This window comes from Pristiophorus japonicus, chromosome 13 (genome assembly GCF_044704955.1).
Source record: "Pristiophorus japonicus isolate sPriJap1 chromosome 13, sPriJap1.hap1, whole genome shotgun sequence".
Taxonomy (NCBI): domain Eukaryota; kingdom Metazoa; phylum Chordata; class Chondrichthyes; family Pristiophoridae; genus Pristiophorus; species Pristiophorus japonicus.
The window spans coordinates 117,556,512-117,578,590 of NC_091989.1; the positions used below are offsets into that span (position 1 = coordinate 117,556,512).

The 22,079-nt window shown below is 45.2% G+C and overlaps 1 protein-coding gene across 8 annotated transcripts in view; it reads left to right on the forward strand.

Moving 5' to 3' along the window:
* Positions 1-22,079, forward strand: part of plekhg4 (pleckstrin homology domain containing, family G (with RhoGef domain) member 4) — a 447,922-nt gene that overhangs the window by 252,814 nt on the left and 173,029 nt on the right. For all 8 annotated transcript variants that reach the window (XM_070897923.1, XM_070897924.1, XM_070897919.1 and 5 more), the window contains 2 exons: positions 270-393; positions 1,032-1,125. In XM_070897923.1, coding sequence (XP_070754024.1) covers positions 270-393; positions 1,032-1,125 — 218 coding nt within the window. The remainder of the gene's footprint in view (positions 1-269; positions 394-1,031; positions 1,126-22,079) is intronic.

Below are 22,079 nucleotides of genomic sequence, written 5' to 3' on the forward strand. Positions count from 1 at the left end.
GCCCGCCCCTCTTTCTTCCCCCCCCCCCCCCTCCCCTCTCCCTCCATCGAGAGTCCGAGAATGTAATGGAGAGACCAAGATATCCCAACAGATTTTGAGCTATAGAAACTCTATTATCTAGGCTCTTTTAACCATTATTGTAACACCTCTGCATTTTACTCGAATACAGGTTTTTTGACACGCAGCAAATAAATTGGGATGGTTGACCTGTCTTTGTACCCTTTGTATCAGTGTTTTTAAGTAATTATAGAAATTCTATTTTGCTTCAGGAACCAGAGATAAATCTGGTCGTGCAGTGGTGATAATAACAACAAGGAACACAATCTGGCTAAATCCACACTGCAATGTCCCTGAACTTGTGCGGCTCCTTATCTACTTTTATAGTATTCCCAGGTATTCCAACAGTTTCTTTGCATTTCACTGTAGCAGTAATTGAATGCGTACCAGTAGTTTTATAGTCTGTATGAACTACAAACCAATGACAATGTGGGAAAAGGCTAAGTACTTCGATTTCAGCATTACCATTTCACAAATTTGGCATTTGCTTACTAACAGAGCCTGAAAGTTCTGTTTTGATTGGGTCTCAGAAATATTATCACGTTTTATCAAATGTAGTGCAATTAAATGCTATCCCATTAAATGTTGCTATTTTGAAATAAAACCATTACTAAATTAATAGATTAGTATTCTGACTTTAAATTAATGAGTTTTTGTATTCAAGGTTTTCTGAGAACTTAAGTGTAAATTAATGTATTTTTGTTAACATTGCAGTTGATTAGAAAATTCAAAAACAAGCAAACCTGTTTTTTTTAACCAATTTGCATTGTGTACTATTGTACATATTCTGTTGTAGAAATCAATTGATCTATGATATAGTAACTGTAAATCAAAATGTTCGTCTAAGACAGTGGAAAAGTGTACAGATGGTTACTACATTACCATTAGCCATGTGGTAAAATGATCATTATCATCCATGAATGTGATATAATATTTATATGATTTACTACAATTATTTTTATTGCTCTTTATAGACAAGATATCCGGAGTGCAGGACTAACTATTTTGGTGGATGCCCGACGTTGCTCTCCTGTACCAGCATTATTTAAAGCTTTCAATATCCTTCAGGTAATACATTTTAAAGTAGCTTTGAAATTCACAAACTGCTAGCTCTTTAAAATATATCATTTTGCACTACAGGGCTGTTTCTATTTTTGGGGAGTTAATTGGGATACTTTTGAAGGAGATTAATTATAAATGAAGAATTGTAGGATAAGGACATACCACTCCTTGTACTTGTTTATACACTAATATTCTCTTTTAGTCAACAGTCACAAGCATTAAAACTTTAAGTAAAGATATACCGTGGAATATGAAGTTGTGAAGCAATTGTCTTTACAGGAATATGATCCATATACAGTGGACTTTAAAATATCTTCTCTCAAATTGCAACAATGGGTATGAAATAAATTGGATTTGTTTCTCTGCTCAGCAAAGGACTTTCACACAATATTTCTCCTGAGACGAATACTGTAAGAAAACATGGCTAGGCCTAGTCTACATGTGGGTCTAGTCCACACTACATGGTTGACTCTTAGTGCCTTCTGAAGTGATCTAGCAAACCTATGAATTATAAAAACAGTTGGTATGGGCAACTAGCAATGAACAGTAAATGTAGCCTTACCAGTGTCACCCACATTCAAATAAACCTTCGAGTTTTAGATGAGGCGCTGTGGACCATCAACAGCACAGAATTGTATTCCACTGCAATCTGTAACTTCATGGCCCGACATTTCCCTCGCTACCATTACCATCAAGCCAGGGGACCAACCCTGGTTCAATGAGGAGTGTAGAAGAGCAAGCCAGGAGCAGCACCAGGCGTACCTAAAAATGAGATGCCAATCTGGGGAAGCTGCAGCACATGCATGCTAATTTGCTTTTCTATTTTTTTTCTGCCAAAGTGGATAACCTCACATTTCCCACATTATACTCCCATCTGCCAAATTTTTGCCCACTCATTTAATCTGTCTATATCCCTTTGCAGATTTCTTGTGTCCTCATCATAATTTGCTCTCCAACACATCTTTGTATCATCAGCAAACTTGGTTACATTACACTCGGTCCCTTCCTTCAAATCATTAATATAGATTGTAAATAGTTGAGGCCCCAGCACTGATATCTGCGGCACCCCATTAGTTACTATTTGCCAACCGGAAAATGACCCATTTATCCCGACTCTCTGTTTTCTGTTAGTGAGCCAAACCTCTATCCATGCTAATATATTACCCCCAACACTGTGAACTTTTATCTTGTGCAGTAACCTTTTATGTGGCACCTTATCGAATGCCTTCTGCACATTCAAATACACCACATCCACTGGTTCCCCCTTATCTATACAGCTTGTTACATCCTCAAAGAACTCCAGCAAATTTGTCAAACATGATTTCCCTTTCATAAAACCATGTTGACTCTGCTTGATTGATCATGCTTTTCCAAATGTCCTGCTACTGCTTCCTTAATACTATACTCCAGCATTTTCCCAACAACAGATGTTAGGCTAACTGGTTTATACTTTCTTGCTTTCTGTCTGCCTCCTTTTTTAAAGCCTTGGTCCAAACATGGACAAAACAACTGAATTCCAGAGGTGAAGTGAGAGTGACTGCCCTTGATATCAAGGCGCCATTTGACCAAGTGTAGCATCAAGGAGCCCTAATAAAACTGAAGTCAGTGGGAATCGGGGGAAAAACTCTCCACTGTCTGGAGTCATACCTAACACAAAGGAAGATGGTTATGATGGATGATGGTCATCGCTGCAGGAGATCCTGAGGGCAGTGTCCTAGGCCCAACCATCTTCAGATACATCATCAATGACCTTCCCTCCATTATAAGGTCAGAAGTGTTCGCTGATGACTGCACAGTGTACAGTGCCATTCGCAACTGCTCAGATAATGGAGCAGTCCATGCCCGCAGGCAACAAGACCTGGACAACATTCAGGCTTGGGCTGATAAGTAGCAAGTAACATTCGAGCCATACAAGTGCCAGGCAGTGACTATCTCCAACAAGCGAGAGTCTACCAGGACTCTTGACATTCAGTGGCATTACCATAGCCGAACCCCCCACAATCAACATCCTGGGGGTCACTATTGACCAGAAACTTAACTGGACCAGCCACAAAAATACTGTGGCAACAAGAGCAGGTCAGAGGCTGGATATTCTGCGGCGAGTGTCTCCCCAAAGCCTTTACACCATCTACAAGGCACAAGTCAGGAGTGTAATGGAATACTCTCCACTTGCCTGAATGAGTGCAGCTCCAACAACACTCAAGAAGCTCAACACCATCCAGGACAAAGCAGCCCGCTTGATTTGCACCCCATCCACCACCTTAAACATTCTCTCCCTCCACCAGTGATGTACCGTGGCTGCAGTGTGTACCATCGACAAGATGCTCTGCAGCAACTCGCCAAGGCTTCTTCAGTAGCACCTCCCAAACCCGCGACCTCTACCACCTAGAAGGGCAAAGGCAGCAGGCGAATGGGAACACCACTACCTCTACGTTCCCCTCCAAGTCACACGCCATCCTGACTTGGAAGTATATCGCTGTTCCTTTATCGTCGTTGGGTCAAAATCCTGGAATTCTGTCCCTAACAGCACTGTGTGAGTACCTTCACCACATGGACTGCAGCGGTTCAAGAACCATCTTCTCCAGGGAAATTAGAGATGGGCAATAAATGCTGGTCTTGCTAGCGACTCCCACATCCCTTTAAAAAAAGGTTAGGGGTTCAAGCACTCCGGCAGGGCACAAGCATGTAATCTAGGCTGACATTCTGTACAGTACTGTGGCATTTTCAGAGTTGCTATCTTTCAAATGAGAAGTTAAATGGAAGACCCGTCTGTGCAAATTGATCTTAAAAATCTCATCACTATTCAAAGAAAAACAGGAAGTTTTCCTGGTGTCCAACATTTCAACAGATTAATTGGTCATATATTTCATTTGCTGTTTGTGGGATGGCGCTGTGTGCAAATTGGCTACCACATTTACTTCCAAAAAACTCAACTTCAAAAAAAATCTATTGTTTGTGAAATGCTTTGTGACATCTTTAGGATGTGAAAAGCACTCAATAAATGGTAGTTTTTTTTTCATTTCAATCTCTCCTGTTGGGGACTTCACTCTTCCATTAGGCCCACCACATGCCTGCCTTCAATTAGAAACACCAGCTCAATTACTTTTCAACTGCTTAATTTACTGAGTCACAATTTCTATACTGCTGTCAATTCAGCCTCCTTGAAAAGCCCACCCTTGACCTCCGGCTTCCCCACCCTCCAATGTTCCCTCTAATTTTTTTTTGTACTGAGCGGGCCACGAACTCCTTTGAGCGCGACCTTTTTGTCAGTGGGCAAATTTTACAACAACTACTTTGACAACAACAACAACCACCTCTTTCACAACAACATCCACTTTTACAACAACTACAACCACAGGAAAGCATATCTGCAGTAATGCCATTTGCCACCCCACCATCTTAAGTCATGAGACAATCAGGCAAACTCTCAAATATGACATTAGTTGCTCTTTTTTGCTTTTTAAACCTGATTAGTGGCTTTATTTAATCAGTAAAAGGTCACAGGGGCGCTTGCAAAAACTATTATTGCATCTAAAAATGTTTTACAAAAAACTTTCATAGGAATAACTGGTAGGATTCCTATCACTTCTCCTCCCTCTCTCTCTCCTCCTCCCTCTCTCTGCCCCTCACACTCTCTCTACTCCCCCTTCTCATCTCTCTGCCCCTCCCTCTCTTTTCTCCCTCTCTCCCTCCCTCCTTCCTCTCTTCCCTCTGCCTCCCTCCCCACTCTCCCTCTCCCTCCCCCTCTCCCTCTCCCCCCTCCCCCTCTCCCCCCCTCTCTCTCCTCCTCCCTCTCCCCCCTCCCTCCCCTCCTCTTCTCCCCCCCCTTCCTCCCCCCCCTTCCTCCCCTCCTTCTCCCCCTCTCTTCCCGCTCCCTTCTCCTTCCCTCTCTTCTCTCCCTCTTTCCACCTCCCTCCTCCTCCTTCGCGTCCCTCCCTAATCTTATCTCCCCTCTCTCCATTCCTAACTCCCCCTCCCTTCCTGCAGCCCAGGCCTGTGGACCTAAAGAACGAGCCTGTGGGACACAATTGAAAAGAGCGCCTGCACGCTGGAGGCTTAGAGCCTGTTCCAGCGGGACTGCGCGACATGCAACGCTTGGTGCGCAGCAGACTCAAAGTAACTGCGCGGGTGCGCAGCCGTGCAGCTTAGGGGGAACTTGCCACCCACCAACCCATCTCGCTCTATTGCCATCCTTAGGCCCATCCTGAGAAAATGGTGACAGACCTTCTTGAACCAAAACATGATGATGATGGTACGCCCATAATGGTGTTGGGTAGTGTATTCCAGGATGTTGACTCAGTGTCTATTAAGGAATGATGATTATATATCTAAATCAGGAGGGTGTGTGAGTTGCTGTTCTTATCCTTGTCATGAGCACAGGGACAAGGTGTACGTGTTAAAGTAAGCTTGGTGAGTTGCTGCAATCGGTCATATAGATCGTACTTATTGCAGCCACAGTGGCAGGGGCATTGATCAAGCAGATAGCTCTGTCCTAGAGCTTCTTGAGTGCTGTGGCTGCACCCATCCAAGCGAGTGGTGAGTACTACATTACACTCCTGACTTCTGCCTTGCAGATGGTAGAGAGGCTTTGAGGGATTAGGAGGTGAACCACTTTTCAAAGAGTACGCAGTGTCTTCCCTGCTATTTTGGCAATTCCAGTTTAGCCTCTGATCAGTAGTGACTCCCAAGATGTTTATAGTGGGAGACTCGGTAATGCTAGTGCCATTAAAAGTCATGGGGAGATGCCTGGGCTTTCTGTTTGAGATGGCCATGACCTGGCGCAAATGTAATCTGCCACTTGTCCGCCCATGCATGGGTATTATCCATGCCCCTGCTGTAGGCTGGCATTGGCTCCTTCATTATAGAGTTGTTGTAAGCAGATCTACTTTGGAATCGTCAGCAAACAGCCCCACTCCTGATCTTATGGAGGAAAGTTTATTGATGAAGCAGCTGAAGTTAGTTAAGCCGAGGGTGCTTCCCTGAGGAACTCCTGCAGTGATATTCTGGGGCTCTGATGCCTGGCTTCTGACAATTGCAATCATCTTTCTTTGTGTCAACCACTGGAGGGTTTTCCCTTTGATCTCCATTGACTTGAATTTAGCTAGGACTTTTTGGTGCTATATTCCGTTGAATACTGCCTTGATGTTGAATGAAGGTACTCTCATCTCTGACATTCAGCTTTTGGTTCCATGTCTGGATAAAGGCTGCAATGAAGTTTGGAACTGAGTATCCTCTTGAGCATCCATGATCATAACTGCTCAACCATCGGTGGCCGTGCCTTCAGCTGCTTGGGCCCTAGGCTCTGGAACTCCCTCCCTAAACCTCTCCGCCTCTACCTCTCTTTCCTCCTTTAAGACGCTCCTTAAAACCTACCTCTTTAACCAAGCTTTTGGTCATCTGCCATAATTTCTTCTTCTGTGGCTCGGTGTCAAATTTATCTGTTTTGTCTTGTATCACTGCTGTGAAGCGCCTTGGGATGTTTTACTATGGGGGGGGGGGGGGGGTGCTATATAAACAAAAGTTGTTCGGTTATGGCGGAACTTGAATTGAGCATTGGTGAGCAGGTTATTGATGGCACTATTGATGACTCCTTCCATCACTTTATTTTTTGGCAAATATTAAACACAAGTTAAAATTGAGGAAGTTAGGATGTTTCTATGTTTCTATTTTCTATGTAAAAAGAGAAGTTGGATGTAATGTCTTTTCACAAAAGATGATAGATGGCAAATGAGTTACCTGGATAGGCTGTTGAAGCAGACAGTATAAATTAGCTTAAAAGGCAATTCGATGTGTTTCTGGAAAGAAAAGATTAAGGCCCTGATTTTGTGGTGGGTAATGACGGCGTATTGATTGCTGAACAAACGTTTTGGCCGCAAAAAAACTAATTTTTATATTTGTGGAATGTCAAATTTCTCCATTATAATAAAAATTATAATTTAGATTTTTAAAAATTAAAAACATTTTTAAAAGTTTGTTTATGATATTTCAGCTTCTATCTTAACTCCATGTATATGTCTGAATCTTTATTTTGCTCCCTAACATTTTTAAAAACTGAGGATAAAGCTGCTTTTTATTTCCTCGTTTGCTGTCTGAGAATTCTTCAATGTGATTGGCTGCTTGATGACGTCACTGCTGCAACACACTCGGAATCCCCAATTGACAGCACCGCAATCAATTAAACGACGAAAAACCTCGGTGGGCAGCTTTCTTCGAGGTTAGCGGCAATCACTCTTGCATTGCCGCTGACTGCAAATTATAGGCCTAAAGTGACTGATGAAATGTGTGCAGGTCAGGCTTTTGACAATGAGCTGCAACAAACCCAGCCTTTCATAAATCGGAACCCCACTTACCTACCTTTGTCTTTTCTGAGACGCATCTAATTGTCTCTTGAACTCATTATCATTCCTCCATTTTTTTTTAATTATCCCATCACAAGGTAATAGAGCAAAATTTCAAGATACCTATGTTAAGCCAAATCTATCATTCCAGAATACCTATATTTAACCAAATCTATTACAAACCTATTTTCAAAAAACAAAAATCAGAATAAACATTACTCAGAGCACTTAAATTTTGATTCTTTTAAATGCTGGTCATAACATTTGTTTTGATAACCAAATTGAATTCCGACTTATTTGAAAGGTTAAAGTTTAAAATAGTGATGATAAGCTCAAAGTATTTTTAAATGACCAGAAAGTGGTACATCACTGATGACGAGGCTTTTGAACTTCCTTATAATTTATTTTTCAGTCACATCTATTGCCAATTTTCCAAGTACCATGCAACAAGGATTATGTTAATCAACTGCAGCTGGGGTTCACCCAAAACACTGGCGCAGATTCTTTTTATTCAAACCATCTGTCTTGTTACAGGAATAAATCTAAATAGATTTTGAAACTCTATTTTCCTTTCTTTGAGGGATTTTTTTCTGGCAATGCTCTATTTTATATAATTCTATGCTAAGTAAAGCTATTCTGTCAGAATGCCATCATAACTTTTCCAGACTACAATAAGAGACCACTCAGCAGGGGACAGGATTATTTAACCTTAGAGCGAAAAAGACATAAGTACGATGGGCTATGTGATTAAATATAATCTCATCAAAGAGTTTAAATGACATAATTGACAGCAAGAACAAAGTTAAAGCACTTTTTCATCTTCATCCTGGACTAAAATTATTGGTTATGATGGGTGAAGCAATGTGAATTTTTGAGGGAGGATACGTTTGCAAGGATTTGGGAGGTGGGGGGGGGGGGGGGGTGAGAAGAAATAGAAAGTGAAATGGGCCTTGAAAAATAGAAAAAGAAAAAAAAAAGGGTCTAAAAAAAGTGATCCAAGGAATACACCTTGCAGAAACTGGGGCCTCAAAAAAACAGCAGGGTAATGAAGACCTTGACAGCAATACCAGAGAATAAAGAAAATGGGGAAGGAGTGAGGTAAGGCTGAGAAAACGTGACTGGATAGAGCTCCTTCTGGAGTTGGGTATTTTTACCCGTGACACTGCTGGGACAACACATCACGCAATGACACTCCAGCCATTGAGTAGATACAAAGATTGGTGTCACAGCTCAAGAACTGAATCGGCACCATTAAAGTAAATAGCAATATTGAAGTTGTTAGCAGTGGTTTGATATAAATAATTGTCTATCCTCCTAGTGGATTTGCAGGATCTTGCGGAGGCAGCGCAGGTGGTACTTCTCCAGCTTTGAGTTGTCTACTGTATATAGTCCACATCCCTGAGCCATATAGGAGGGATCACCAATGTCCTGTCGACCATAAGCTTGGTGCCAGATTTGAGGTCCTCAAACACTCTCTTCCTCAGGCGGCTGAAGGTTGCGCTGGCACACTGGAGGTGGTGTTGGACCTCATCATCGATGTCTGCCCTTGCTGATGGTAAGCTCCCGAGGTATTAAAAATGGTCCACGTTATCCAAGGTCACGCCGTGGATTTTGATGACCGGGGGGCAATGCTGTGAGGTGGGCTCAGGTTGGTGAAGGATCTTTGTCCACTGGGAGGATAGACCCACCAACATCAGTGTTCTCGATCAGGCCAACATCCCCAGCATCGAAGCACTGACCACACTCGACTAGCTCCGTTGGGTGGGCCACATCGTCCGCATGGCCGACATGAGACTCCCAAAGCAAGCACTCGACTCGTAACTCCTACACGGCAAGCGAGCCCCAGGTGGGCAGAGGAAATGTTTCAAGGACATCCTCAAAGCCTCCTTGATAAAAGTGCAACATCCCCACCGGCACCTGGCCCAAGACCGTCCTAAGTGAAGGAAGAGCATCCAGGAAGGCACTGAGCACCTCAAGTCTCGTCACCAAGAGCATGCAGAAAACAAACGCAGACAGTGGAAGGACTGTACGGAAAAGCAGGCTCCCCACCCACCCTTTCCTTCAACCACAGTCTGTCCCACCTGTGACAGAGATTGTAATTCCCGTATTGGACTGTACATAGTCACCTGAGAACTTACTTTTAGAGTGGAAGCAAGTCTTCCTTGATTTCAAGGGACTGCCTATGATGATGATAAATAATTGTGACAAAGAAGCATGGCAGAAATCGTGACAAAACAAAATGCTACCGGAAATGTGTGCTAATACAGGACATAGTGGATCTCTTGCTTAGGGAGGGAATGCCAGAACGTGGGGCCTAGATGGCTGAAAGCAAAGCACTGGTCGGCTGAAAGCAGGGAGGGTTGCACAATGTGGTAGACTTAGCAGAACGGAGTGGGCGGGAGGGGGAGGGGGGGGAAAAGAGGGAAAAGTTGTAGGACTGGATGAGGTTAGTGGGCGGCGCGCAAGTACAGTAGCTCCAGGCGCCCGAAACTGTGTGGGAGGGGCCCGAAGCACGCAGCCCCTAGCCCTGGCCGAATGACCTCACTGGGGCTGCGTGAATAAGGCTCCTCCCATGGCCAGCTCCTGCTTCCTCCCGACCCGACTCGACTCCCACTTCCCGCCCCCGCCTCCAGACCGGACCCGACCCGACTCCCGCTCCCCCCCCACCTGCCCCCGGACTGGACCGACTCCCGCTCCCCCCCACCGCCACCAGCCCCTGGACGCGATCCGACCCGACTCCCGCTTCCCCCCTCCCCCCCGGACTGGATCTGACCTGACCTCCCTCCCCCCGACCTGACCTCCCTCTCCCTCCCTCCCCCCGACCCGAACCGAACCAACCTCCCTCCCACCACCCCCCCGACCCGACCCAACGCCACCTACCTGTAAATCTGGTGCTGGGGACGGGCCCTGCCCGACGTCTCGGGCCCGGCCTGTTCAGCCTCCCTCCCCATTCTCCTTTCCCCCCCCCCCATTCTTCTCCCCCCCCCCATCTCCTTCCCCCCCCCATCTCCTTCCCCCCCCAATCTCCTTCCCCCCCCCATCTCCTTTCCCCCCCCATCTCCTTCCCCCCCATCTCCTTCCCCCCCATCTCCTTCCCCCCCCTATCTCCTTCCCCCCCATCTCCTTTCCCCCCCCATCTCCTTTCCCCCCCATCTCCTTTCCCCCCCATCTCCTTTCCCCCCCATCTCCTTTCCCCCCCATCTCCTTTCCCCCCCATCTCCTTTCCCCCCATATCTCCCTTTCCCCCCATCTCCCTTTCCCCCCCATCTCCCTTTCCCCCCCATCTCCCTTTCCCCCCCATCTCCCTTTCCCCCCCCATCTCCCTTTCCCCCCCCATCTCCCTTTCCCCCCCATCTCCCTTTCCCCCCCATCTCCCTTTCCCCCCCGCATCTCCCTTTCCCCCCGCATCTCCCTTTCCCCCCGCATCTCCCTTTCCCCCCGCATCTCCCTTTTCCCCCCATCTCCCTTTCCCCCCATCTCCCTTTCCCCCCATCTCCCTTTCCCCCCATCTCCTTTCCCCCCCATCTCCCTTCCCCCCCATCTCCTTTCCTCCCCATCCCCTTCCCCCCATCTCCTTTCCCCCCCATCTCCTTCCCCCTCCATCTCCTTTCCCCCCTCCATCTCCTTTCCCCCCTCCATCTCCTTTCCCCCCTCCATCTCCTTTCCCCCTCCATTCTCCTTTATCCCCTTCTCCCCCCTCCCCCTTCTCCCCCCCCTCTACCTTCTCCTTCTCCCCCCCTCCCCCTTCTCCCCCATCCCTCCCCCTTCTCCCCCATCCCTCCCCCTTCTCCCCATCCCTCCCCCTTCTCCCCCTTCCCTCCCTCTGCTCCCCCCGCTCTCTCCCTCTACCCCCCTCCTCCCCCTCCCCTCGCTGTCAGAAATAAAACAGACACTGACAGACAGAGAATGAGAGACACTCAGAGAGAGATAGAGACACACTGGGGGGGGCATCCCAGCACGCTGTTGGAGGGCTCCCGGTGCTGCAGTTGGTAAGTAGAAAATGTTTTATTTATTGATTTAAAAAAAAAAAAATTTCCTATTAATTTTTTTTGATTGATTTATTGGTTGATTTATTGATGTATTTATCATTTATTATTGATGATGGCTCTTTATTTGTAAAACTGAAGTGTTTAATGTTTGTAAACTTCCCTTTAAACCCCCCCCCCCCACCATTCCCTACGCCTGATTTGTAACCTACGCCTGATTTTCTAAAGTGTAGACAAGGTTTTTTCGAGCGTACAAAAATCTTCACTTACTCCATTCTAAGTTAGTTTGGAGTAAGTTTTCACTGATGAAACTTTGAAAACAGGTGTAAGTGGCCGGACACGCCCCCTTTTGAAAAAAAAATTCTGTTCCAAAGTGAAACTGTTCTAACTGACTAGAACTGGAGCAAACTAAATGACGAGAATTCCGATTTCTAAGATACTCCGTTCTACACCAGTTGCTCCTAAAAATCAGGAGCAAATGGAAACTTGGTGTTACTACAAAAGCAAAATACTGCAGATGCTGGAATCTGAAATAAAAACAGAAAATGCTGGAAATCTCAGCAGGTCAGGCAGCATCTGTGGAGAGGAAGCAGAGTTAACGTTTCGGGTCGATGATCCATTGTCAGAACTGGAGAGTGTTCAGAAAGAACAGATTCTTAACCAGCACTGAAAGGGGGAAGGGAAGAAAGAACAAAAGGGAAGGTCTGTGATAGGGTGGACGACAGGAGAGATTAGAGAGAGAAAGGGGAGGTTGGGCCAAATTGAAATGGTAATACCAGGAGGTTACAAGAGGTTAGTAGTGGGGTGGAAGTAGCAGCATCCAGTCTTTGGCCTGATTTTTCATACCTCTAAGATGGATGGCAGGGCCACCTATCTTGAAGATGCTGCCTGACCCGCTGAGATTTCCAGCATTTCCTGCTATAATGTGGTTGAATCCTAGCGATTTAATGCAGTAGTTGTGGAGGGTCACGTAGTTATTGTCAAGTTATCATGCATGGTATCATACATCTAGCATCATATTTGTGTATGCTAATTAGTTAATAGTAGAAAATGTACTTAAGCGGTGTAATAATTGCATTTCAGGTAATGTGTTCCTGATAGAAACTGCTGTAGCAACATTGCCTGATAGGTATTTTCTTTGTGCTTAAAATATTGTTACAATTCAAATGTTCTGAAGGTTAGATGAAGTGACAAAATTACAATTATTGTTTACTCTGTTAGAAATTGAGCAGATATGTTACTTTTTAAATGGGTTCAGAAGATATTAACTAGTGTGTTTTAGACATAATTGGGAGCTTCCAATATGTGTCTAGCCCCCAAGAACGTGAACAGTGTCATATTTTCAGTAACTTGATAGTTTAGGTATGCTGGAGGTGTGATGATCCTAGAATAGAGTGGAGATTCCACACTTTTGGTCTGAGAAGTTATATTCTGTTCTGTAACTTAAAGAAAAATACTATTGTGTAGCTTGTCATCAAAGTATAGGGCTCAATTTTCCCGAGTGATTTTCGCTCTTTTTTTTTGGAGCAGGCTGCTTTTTTTGGCCTCAGTTTAAAAACTACAGTTTCCCTAATCAATTTGCACCAGTGTAACTCAGTTACGATTTTTTTAGGTAATTTTTTTTTTCTCAGCCAAAGGGGGCATAACCTGCCACCCGTGCCAATTCTTGCCATTTAGGCAAGTTTGGTCAGCTGAGAGTTACTCCAGTTCTGCTTAGGCCAGTTTATGTGGCCTCTGCAGAAAAACCTTGTGCAGAGTTAAAGAAATTGGCGCAGGTAAGGAAATCGGCGTAGCTAAGTGCAGCAGATGCCTGGACAGCAGCAGCAGGAAAGATAAGTTAGAGGGGGAGAGAGAGGTTGGGGGGGGGGTGGGGTGAGGGGAAGCCTTTCGGGTGTAGTTAGGTGCTGGGACCAGGAGGGAGGAGGCCATTCGGCCTGGGCTAGGAGCGGGGCGGTGGACCGGCAAGGCACTCGGGGCTAGGGTCGGGTGGGGGAGCGGACCGTCAAGCCCTTTGGCCAGGGCTAGGGGTGGGGAACTGGGACCTGCAAGGCACTCGGGGTTGAGGGGGGGCTGCGGGGCGCAGGACTGGCAAGGCGCTGGGGGGTGGCGGGGGAAGAGTGCGGGAACAGCAAAGGACTCGGAGGGGGGGGAAGCTGAACTGGCACCGGTAAGCAGGGCTCGGGGCGGGCTAGGCAAGCAGACCGGCAAGCCCTTCGGCTAGGGGTGGGGAGCGGGACCAACTTTAATAATTGGAGGTAGATTGCTGCAATATATTTTAATATGTTTTTAAGTTGATGTAATATGTTTTAATGTGTTGGGAGCTGGCTGTATATTTCACTTTGCAGCCTCAGCTGGCATTTTGTCCCTGGTTACCGTGGCAACCTGATCTTTTTGGCGCAGATCAAGGCTCCACTCCCAAAACTAAAGGACAAATTAGGTCACGCCAAAATGAAGAAATCCAATGGGGAAACTTAGAACTTTTTTTTGCCGTTCTTGGGCTCTTAAAAAAAATGGGCGTAACTCTTCAAATATGCCAAAAAAAGCTTTGGGGAAAATTGAGCCCATAGGAACTTGGTTCTGAATAAGCATTTCATTAATCCTAAAAATGTTCTCACAGTAAAAATATCATTAAGCTTTCCTTTTACCATTATGTGATCAACAATGAAAAATAATTAAGCTCTGTATACAATCAGATTACATACTATCTGTTCGCCTTGAGATTTAGTTACAAAGATGTGTTGGGGATCAACTCTTTCATACTATTATAGCCACAGACATCATTAGGTTTATCTGGTCAGTGTTATCGCCTGCTTCTTTTGTTTACCCATCTTACCTTAAATGATGAGGAAGATTGGCAATTTTAGTTATGTCAAAAGACACTCGAGTCATTCCAGTGGTTGTCACACCTTCAGATTTTATCTAGAAATGTCACCTTTTATAATTTATTGACCTTGGTTATATGTCTTTGAGGCAGGATTGAAGAGAAACCCTCAGTGCAAGTACTGTTAAGTGACTTTTCCCCCACAGCTGTATACCTTGAGGCTGAGATCAGATTTGATCAGACTGGAGAGGTGATCTTCAAACATTTGTATAATTTAGGCATTAGCTGCATTTCTGTGAAGTGATTTAGGAATTCTTTCTCAAATGGGATTATATTTCATCTGTTTGACAGTTTGGCTATCTCAAGTCACATCAGTGATTCAATTGTTGATGGTCTTTTAGATAACATACTTTTCTTGATGTACTTTTAAGAATTCCAAGAGAATTAATACAGAATTATGTAAAATGTCACTCATTTTTGGACTAGCTTTCAGCATTAACTAAAAGAATTAACAGCATTAACATCAGTGATTCAATTTATTTGCTTCTATTGGCAGAACAGAGACATAGTATGTTCCTTTATATAGCTAATGGAAATGCTGTAAAACTGAATTTAGTCTGTATAGGTAACACCAGAACTACCATTTAAATAGTTCAATATGACTTTACAAAAGCAGAAAATATTTTGATTCAGGGAGGTTCTTGATTACAACCAAGTGTCTCTTGATTGCAAACGGGAATCTTGCATCATTGGCACATGACCAATTCATTCTAAACAGACTTTAAACAATGAAAAGAATGGAGTTCTGCAGTGAGGTTGAAATTAAGATTAAATATTGAAAATGTACAAGAACAGTAAACTTATACCCCTGCTGTTTTTAGTTTACCTGACTTTGTTACCACTACATGTTCTACCACTTTTATTTTCAGTACAGTAAAAGAAAGTTGCTATAGAGGCCTAATTTGGCTGTAATAACAACACTGATCGTAGGATATATTAACATTTGTTTTATTAGCATTTATTCAGTAAAATACAGCATTATGGTTGTGTGGAGTTCTGGGTTCCCCATTATAGGAACATAGAAACATAGGGCCCAAGTTTCCGACCTCTCGAAAAATGGCGCATCTCGATAAGGTGCGCCGACATTCTGGAAGAAAAAGGGCGCCGAAAACTTACCTTGTGATTCTCCAGTCTCCTCGGGACATCTTCGTGCTCGGCATGGCGCAGCACAAGGGGTCGGGGGCGGAGCCAGGTCCCAGCGCTGAAACAGTGCCGGGACCTCTGCACATAGCGCGCATGTGCAGTAGCTCCAGGCCCCCGTGGGAGGGGCCTGACCCTAGCCCTGGCCGAATGGGCTCACAGGGCGAAGATCGGACTGGACCTCCCTCCGTTCAGTTCCCTCCCTCCCTCCCATTCAGCTCTCCACTCCCATCTTCTCTCCACACCCCTCTTCCCCCCCCTTTCCCTCCCTCCCCGTCGTCGGCGGGGCCCGCCCGGCATCTTTCTGGGGGCGGGCCCCGCCCGAAGTGTCGGTGGCGGCCCGGCCCGTTCAGCCTCCTTCTCCCCCCCCCCCCCTCGCTCTCCCTCCCCCCACCCTTCTCTCTCCCTCCCCACCTTCTCTCTTCCCCCCCCTTTTCTCTCTCCCTCCCCCCTTCTCTCTCCCCCCCTTCTCTCTCCCCCCCCCTTCTCTCCTACCCCCGACTTCTCTCCTCCCCCCCCAATCTCTCCTCCCCCCCCAATCTCTCCTCCCCCCCCCAATCTCTCCTCCCCCCCCCAATCTCTCCTCCCCCCCAATCTCTTCTCCCCCCCCCAATCTCTTCTCCCCCCCAATCTCTTCTCCCCCCCTTTCTCTTCCCCCCCTCTCTTCCCCCCCCCACTCTCTTTCCCCCCCCCTCTCTTTCCCCCCCCCCTCTCTTTCCCCCCCCCTCCCCTGTCATCGGCGGGGGCCCGCCCAAAGTGTCGTCGGCGGAGGCGGTCTGACCCGGCACGTTCAGTCTCTCCTCCCTCCCCCCTCCTCTCCCTCGCTCCTCTCTCCCCCTCTCTCTCTCTCTCCCTCCCTCCTCTCTCTTCTCTCTCTCCCTCCCTCCTCTCTCTTCCCTCCCTCCCTCACTCCTCTCTCTCCCCTCCCTCTCTCCCCTCTCTACCCTCCCTCTCTCCCCTCTCTACCCTCCCTCCCTCCCTCCCTCACTCCTCTCTCCCTCCTTTCTCTCTCTCCCCCTCCTCTCTCCTCCTCCCTCCCTCCCTCCTCTCCTCCTCTTTCCTCCCTCCCCCCTCTTCTCCATCCCTCCACCCTCTTCTCCATCCCTCCACCCTCTTCTCCATCCCTCCCCCTCTTCTCCATCCTTCCCCCCTCTTCTCCATCCCTACCCCCTCTTCTCCATCCCTCCCCCCTCCTCTCCATCCCTTCCCCCTCCTCTCCATCCCTCCCCCCTCCTCTCCATCCCTCCCCCCTCCTCTCCATCCCTCCCCCCTCCTCTCCATCCCTCTCCCCTCCTCTCCATCCCTCCCCCCTCCTCACCATCCCTCCCCCCTCCTCTCCATCCCTCCCCCCTCCTCTCCATCCCTCCCCCCTCCTCTCCATCCCTCCCCCCTCCTCCCCCCTCCTCTCCATCCCTCCCTCTCGCCTCCCCCCACCCCTTGCTGTCAGAAACACAGAGACACTGATGGACAGAGAGATACTGGTGGAGGGGTGGGGGGGGGGGGCATCCCAGCATGCTGTTGGAGGGCTCCCGGTGCTGCAGTAAGTGAATATAAATATTTTTTTATTTATTGATTTTTTTATTTTTTTTATTTTTTTTAAATATTTTTGATTGATTTATTGATTTATATATCATTTATTATTGATGATGGTTCTTCATTTGTAAAAGTGAAGTGTTTAATGTTTGTAAACTTCCCTCCCATCTCCCCACCCCCCTTATCTTTTGTTCCCTACGCCTGATTTACAAGGTTTTTCTGAGCGTACAAAAATCTACACTTACTCCATTCTAAGTTAGTTGGGAGTACGTTTTCACTGCCTAACCTTGCAAAACAGGCGTAAATGGCTGGACACGCCCCCTTTTGGAAAAAAAATCTGTTCTAAAATGAAACTATTCTAACTCACTAGAACTGGAGCAAACTAAATGCCAAGAATTGCAATTTGTAAGATGCTCCATTCTAAACTAGTTGCTCCAAAAAAATTGGAGCATCTCGGGCTGAAACTTGAGCCCATAGAATATAAAGGAATATAGGCCATTTATCCCTTGAGCATGTTCCACCATTCAATTAGAACATGGCTGATCTGCATCTTAACTCCATTTACTCGTTTTGGTTCCATAAGCCTTAATACCCTTGTTTAACAGAAATCCATCAATCTCAGATTTAAAATTTTCAATTGACCTAGCCTCAGCAGCTTTGGTGGTGGGAGGAGGGGGCGGAATGGATGTCAGAATTCCACTACTCTTTGTGTAATGAAGTGCTTCCTGAATGGCCCAGCTGTAATTTTAAGGTTGTATCCCCTTGTTCTGGATTTTTCTCCCAGAGGAAATAGTTTCTCTCCATCTGCCCTATCAAATTCTTTAATCATTTTAAGCACCTCAATTAGATTATCCCTTAATCTTCTATACTGAAGGGAATACATGTGCGGTCTATGCAACCTGTCCTCATAATTTAGCCCGTTTTGCCCCGGTATCATTCTAATTATAGGAACGATATTAGCGAGAGTATCAGTGAAAGAGTGCACAGAAACATAGAAACATAGAAAATAGGTGCAGGAGTAGGCCATTCGGCCCTTCGAACCTGCACCGCCATTCAATGAGCTCATGGCTGAACATGCAACTTCAGTACCCCATTCCTGCTTTCTCGCCATACCCCTTGATCCCCCTAATAGTAAGGACTAATATAACTCCTTTTTGAATATATTTAGTGAATTGGCCTCAACAAAATTCTGTGGTAGAGAATTCCACAGGTTCACCACTCTCTGGGTGAAGAAGTTTTTCCTCATCTCGGTCCTAAATGGCTTACCCCTTATCCTTAGACTGTGTCCCCTGGTTCTGGACTTCCCCAACATTGGGAACATTCTTCCTGCATCTAACCTGTCTAAACCCGTCAGAATTTTAAACGTTTCTATGAGATCCCCTCTCATTCTTCTGAACTCCAGTGAATACAAGCCCAGTTGATCCAGTCTTTCTTGATAAGTCAGTCCCGCCATCCCGGGAATCAGTCTGGTGAACCTTCGCTGCACTCCCTCAATAGCAAGAATGTCCTTCCTCAAGTTAGGAGACCAAAACTGTACACAATACTCCAGGTGTGGCCCCACCAAGGCCCTGTACAACTGTAGTAACACCTCCCTGCCCCTGTACTCAAATCCCCTCGCTGTGAAGGCCAACATGCCATTTGCTTTCTTAACCGCCTGCTGTACCTGCATGCCAACCTTCAATGACTGATGTCCCATGACACCCGGTCTCGTTGCACCTCCCCTTTTCCTAATCTGTCACCATTCAGATAATAGTCTGTCTCTCTGTTTTTACCACCAAAGTGGATAACCTCACATTTATCCACATTATACTTCATCTGCCATACAGTTGCCCACTCACCTAACCTATCCAAGTCACTCTGCAGCCTCATAGCATCCTCCTCGCAGCTCACACTGCCACCCAACTTAGTGTCATCTGCAAATTTGGAGATACTATATTTAATCCCCTCGTCCAAATCATTAATGTACAATATAAACAGCTGGGGCCCCAGCACAGAACCTTGCGTCACTGCCTGCCATTCTGAAAAGTACCCATTTACTCCTACTCTTTGCTTCCTGTCTGCCACAGCACACTACTCCCAATCCCATGTGCTTTAACTTTGCACATTAATCTCTTGTGTGGGACCTTGTTGAAAGCCTTCTGAAAGTCCAAATACACCACATCAACTGGTTCCCCCTTGTCCACTCTACTGGAAACATCCTCAAAAAATTCCAGAAGATTTGTCCAGCATGATTTCCCTTTCACAAATCCATGCTGACTTGGACTTATCATGTCACCTCTTTCCAAATGCGCTCCTATGACATCCTTAATAATTGATTCCATCATTTTACTCACTACTGATGTCAGGCTGACCGGTCTATAATTCCCTGTTTTCTCTTTCCCTCCTTTTTTAAAAAGTAGGGTTACATTGGCTACCCTCAACTCCATAGGAACTGATCCAGTCTATGGAATGTTGGAAAATGACTGTCAATGCATCCGCTATGTCCAAGGCCACCTTCTTAAGTACTCTGGGATGCAGACCATCAGGCCCTGGGGATTTATTGGCCTTCAATCCCATCAATTTCCCCAACACAATTTCCTGACTAATAAGGATTTCCCTCAGTTCCTCCTTCTTACTCGTCCCTCTGACCCCTTTTATATCCGGAAGGTTGTTGTGTACTCCTTAGTGAATACCGAACCAAAGTACTTGTTCAATTGGTCTGCCATTTCTTTGTTCCTAGTTATGACTTCCCCTGATTCTGACTGCAGGGGACCTATGTTTGTCTTTACTAACCTTTTTCTCTTTACATATTTATAGAAACTTTTGCAGTCTGCCTTAATGTTCCCTGCAAGCTTCCTCTCATACTTTATTTTCCCTGCCCTAATCAAATCCTTTGTCCTCCTCTGCTGAGTTCTAAATTTCTCCCAGTCCCTGGGTTCGCTGCTATTTCTGGCCAATTTGTATGCCACTTCCTTGGCTTTAATACTATCCCTGATTTCCCTTGATAGCCACGTTTGAGCCACCTTCCCTTTTTTATTTTTACGCCAGACAGGGATGTACAATTGTTGTAGTTCATCCATGCGATCTCTAAATGTCTGCCATTGCCCATCCACTGTCAACCCTTTAAGTACCATTCGCCAATCTATCCTAGCCAATTCACGCTTCATACCTTCAAAGTTACCCTTCTTTAAGTTCTGGACCATGTTGTCTCAATTAACTGTTTCATTCTCCATCCTAATGTAGAATTTCACCATATTATGGTCACTCTTCCCCAAGGGGCCTCGCACAACGAAATTGCTAATTAATCCTCTCTCATTACACAACACCCAGTCTAAGGTGGCCTCCCCCCTAGTTGGTTCCTCGACATATTGGTCTGGAAAATCATCCCTTATGCACACCAGGAAATCCTCCTCCACCGTATTATTTCCAGTTTGGTTAGCCCAATCTATATGCATATTAAAGTCACCCATGATAACTGCTGCACCTTTATTGCATGCACCCCTAATTTCCTGTTTGATGCCCTCCCCAACATCACTACTACTGTTTGGAGGTCTGTACACAACTCCCACTTTCTGTCCCTTGGTATTCCGTAGCTCCACCCATATCGATTCCACATCATCCAAGCTCATGTCTTTTCTTACAATGAAGATTCACTCAAATAAAATAGGAGTGAAAGGCTATAGTAATGAACAACTGCTTGAAAAATTGGGGCTTTTTTCGTTGGAACAAAGAAACTCAAAGGAAGAATCTAACTGGTTTTCAAAATCGTGAAAGATTTTGAGGATAAATAGTGAATGATTGTTTTCCACTGGTTAGCAAATCGGTAGCAGGGGCATAGCCTAAGAATTATCACAAGAACAAAGAAGGAGGTTTGAAGATTTTTTTTCACACAAGGTTATTAGAACATTGAGACAGAGACTGTACATTCATTTAAAAGGGATTGGATAAGTTTTTATTTAAAAAGGAAGAATATAAAGGAAATAGGCAAAGAGCAGGGTAATGGCATTAGAATGAATAGTTCCAGTTCAAGAGGTAGCACAAGATCAGAGCCTGACCTCTATCGCCTCCTTCTGTGTTCTGATTTCTATTATTCAGTGAGTGATGAACATAGATCTTTCAGAAGGTGAAGATATCTAGAATAATAAACACATTTAATATTTATTTAGTATAGACTTTCCTGAGGTGAAACTACATTTTAGATATTTGTATTGTAAGCAATAAGTATTTTAGCTCCCTGATAGGTCAGTGGGTAAGTATACTCAATGATGTGGTACTGAGTCTCATAGACCAGGAAGTTCTCCGGTTCAGTCCATGCTTTGTACTGCGTTAATTAATCTCAGCTGTGTGCTGTGCTGGGGGCACTACAATTGATCACACTGTCCCTGGGCTAGTGAGAGAAAAATGTCAGTCTGTGCTCCCACTCTTGATCACTTTTTAATGGCAACTGCTGAGTACTTTCTGGTTCGTATGGCTTAGTACCACTTCACTCATTATACTTACCCACTCAACCATCAGAAAGTTAAATATTTACCTAATTCCTAAGGTGGTTGTTGGGTGAAAACTCCGCTTTGATGACCCTCAGACGGCCCTCAATGTCTAGCTTGCACATCAAGAAAAGCTACATGACGAAAGATGGAACCTTATCCAGCATGAGTCAGCAATAACAAGAGGGCAGAAAATAAGGAAAATATTGGGAGCAAAAAACATTTTTTAATTAAAGAAATAACCAGTTGAGATATGAGCACCATTTACCCTCGTATTACAAGTGCAACTAAAAGTCACTATCAACTTCAATGTATGTTGTACCCGAGCACTCTGTTCAGAGGTTCATTTTGAATCTCCTTACATCGTAAATACTTAGAAGAGTTTAATTTCACTTATTTATTGTGATCCAACTGAAATTGATAGCATGTTGAATAGTCAAAAATTGCATAACGGCAATGGCTCTTTGTATTAAACTAAATGTGATTGGTTTATGGATGGTATAGGCTTTATGTGTGAATATTGTGCTATGTTTAATGTAACTTTACAATATGTTATCGAAACAAGCTTTCTTAGATTTAAATAGATCTTTTGTGCTAATGAGTATCTGTTTAATATTCC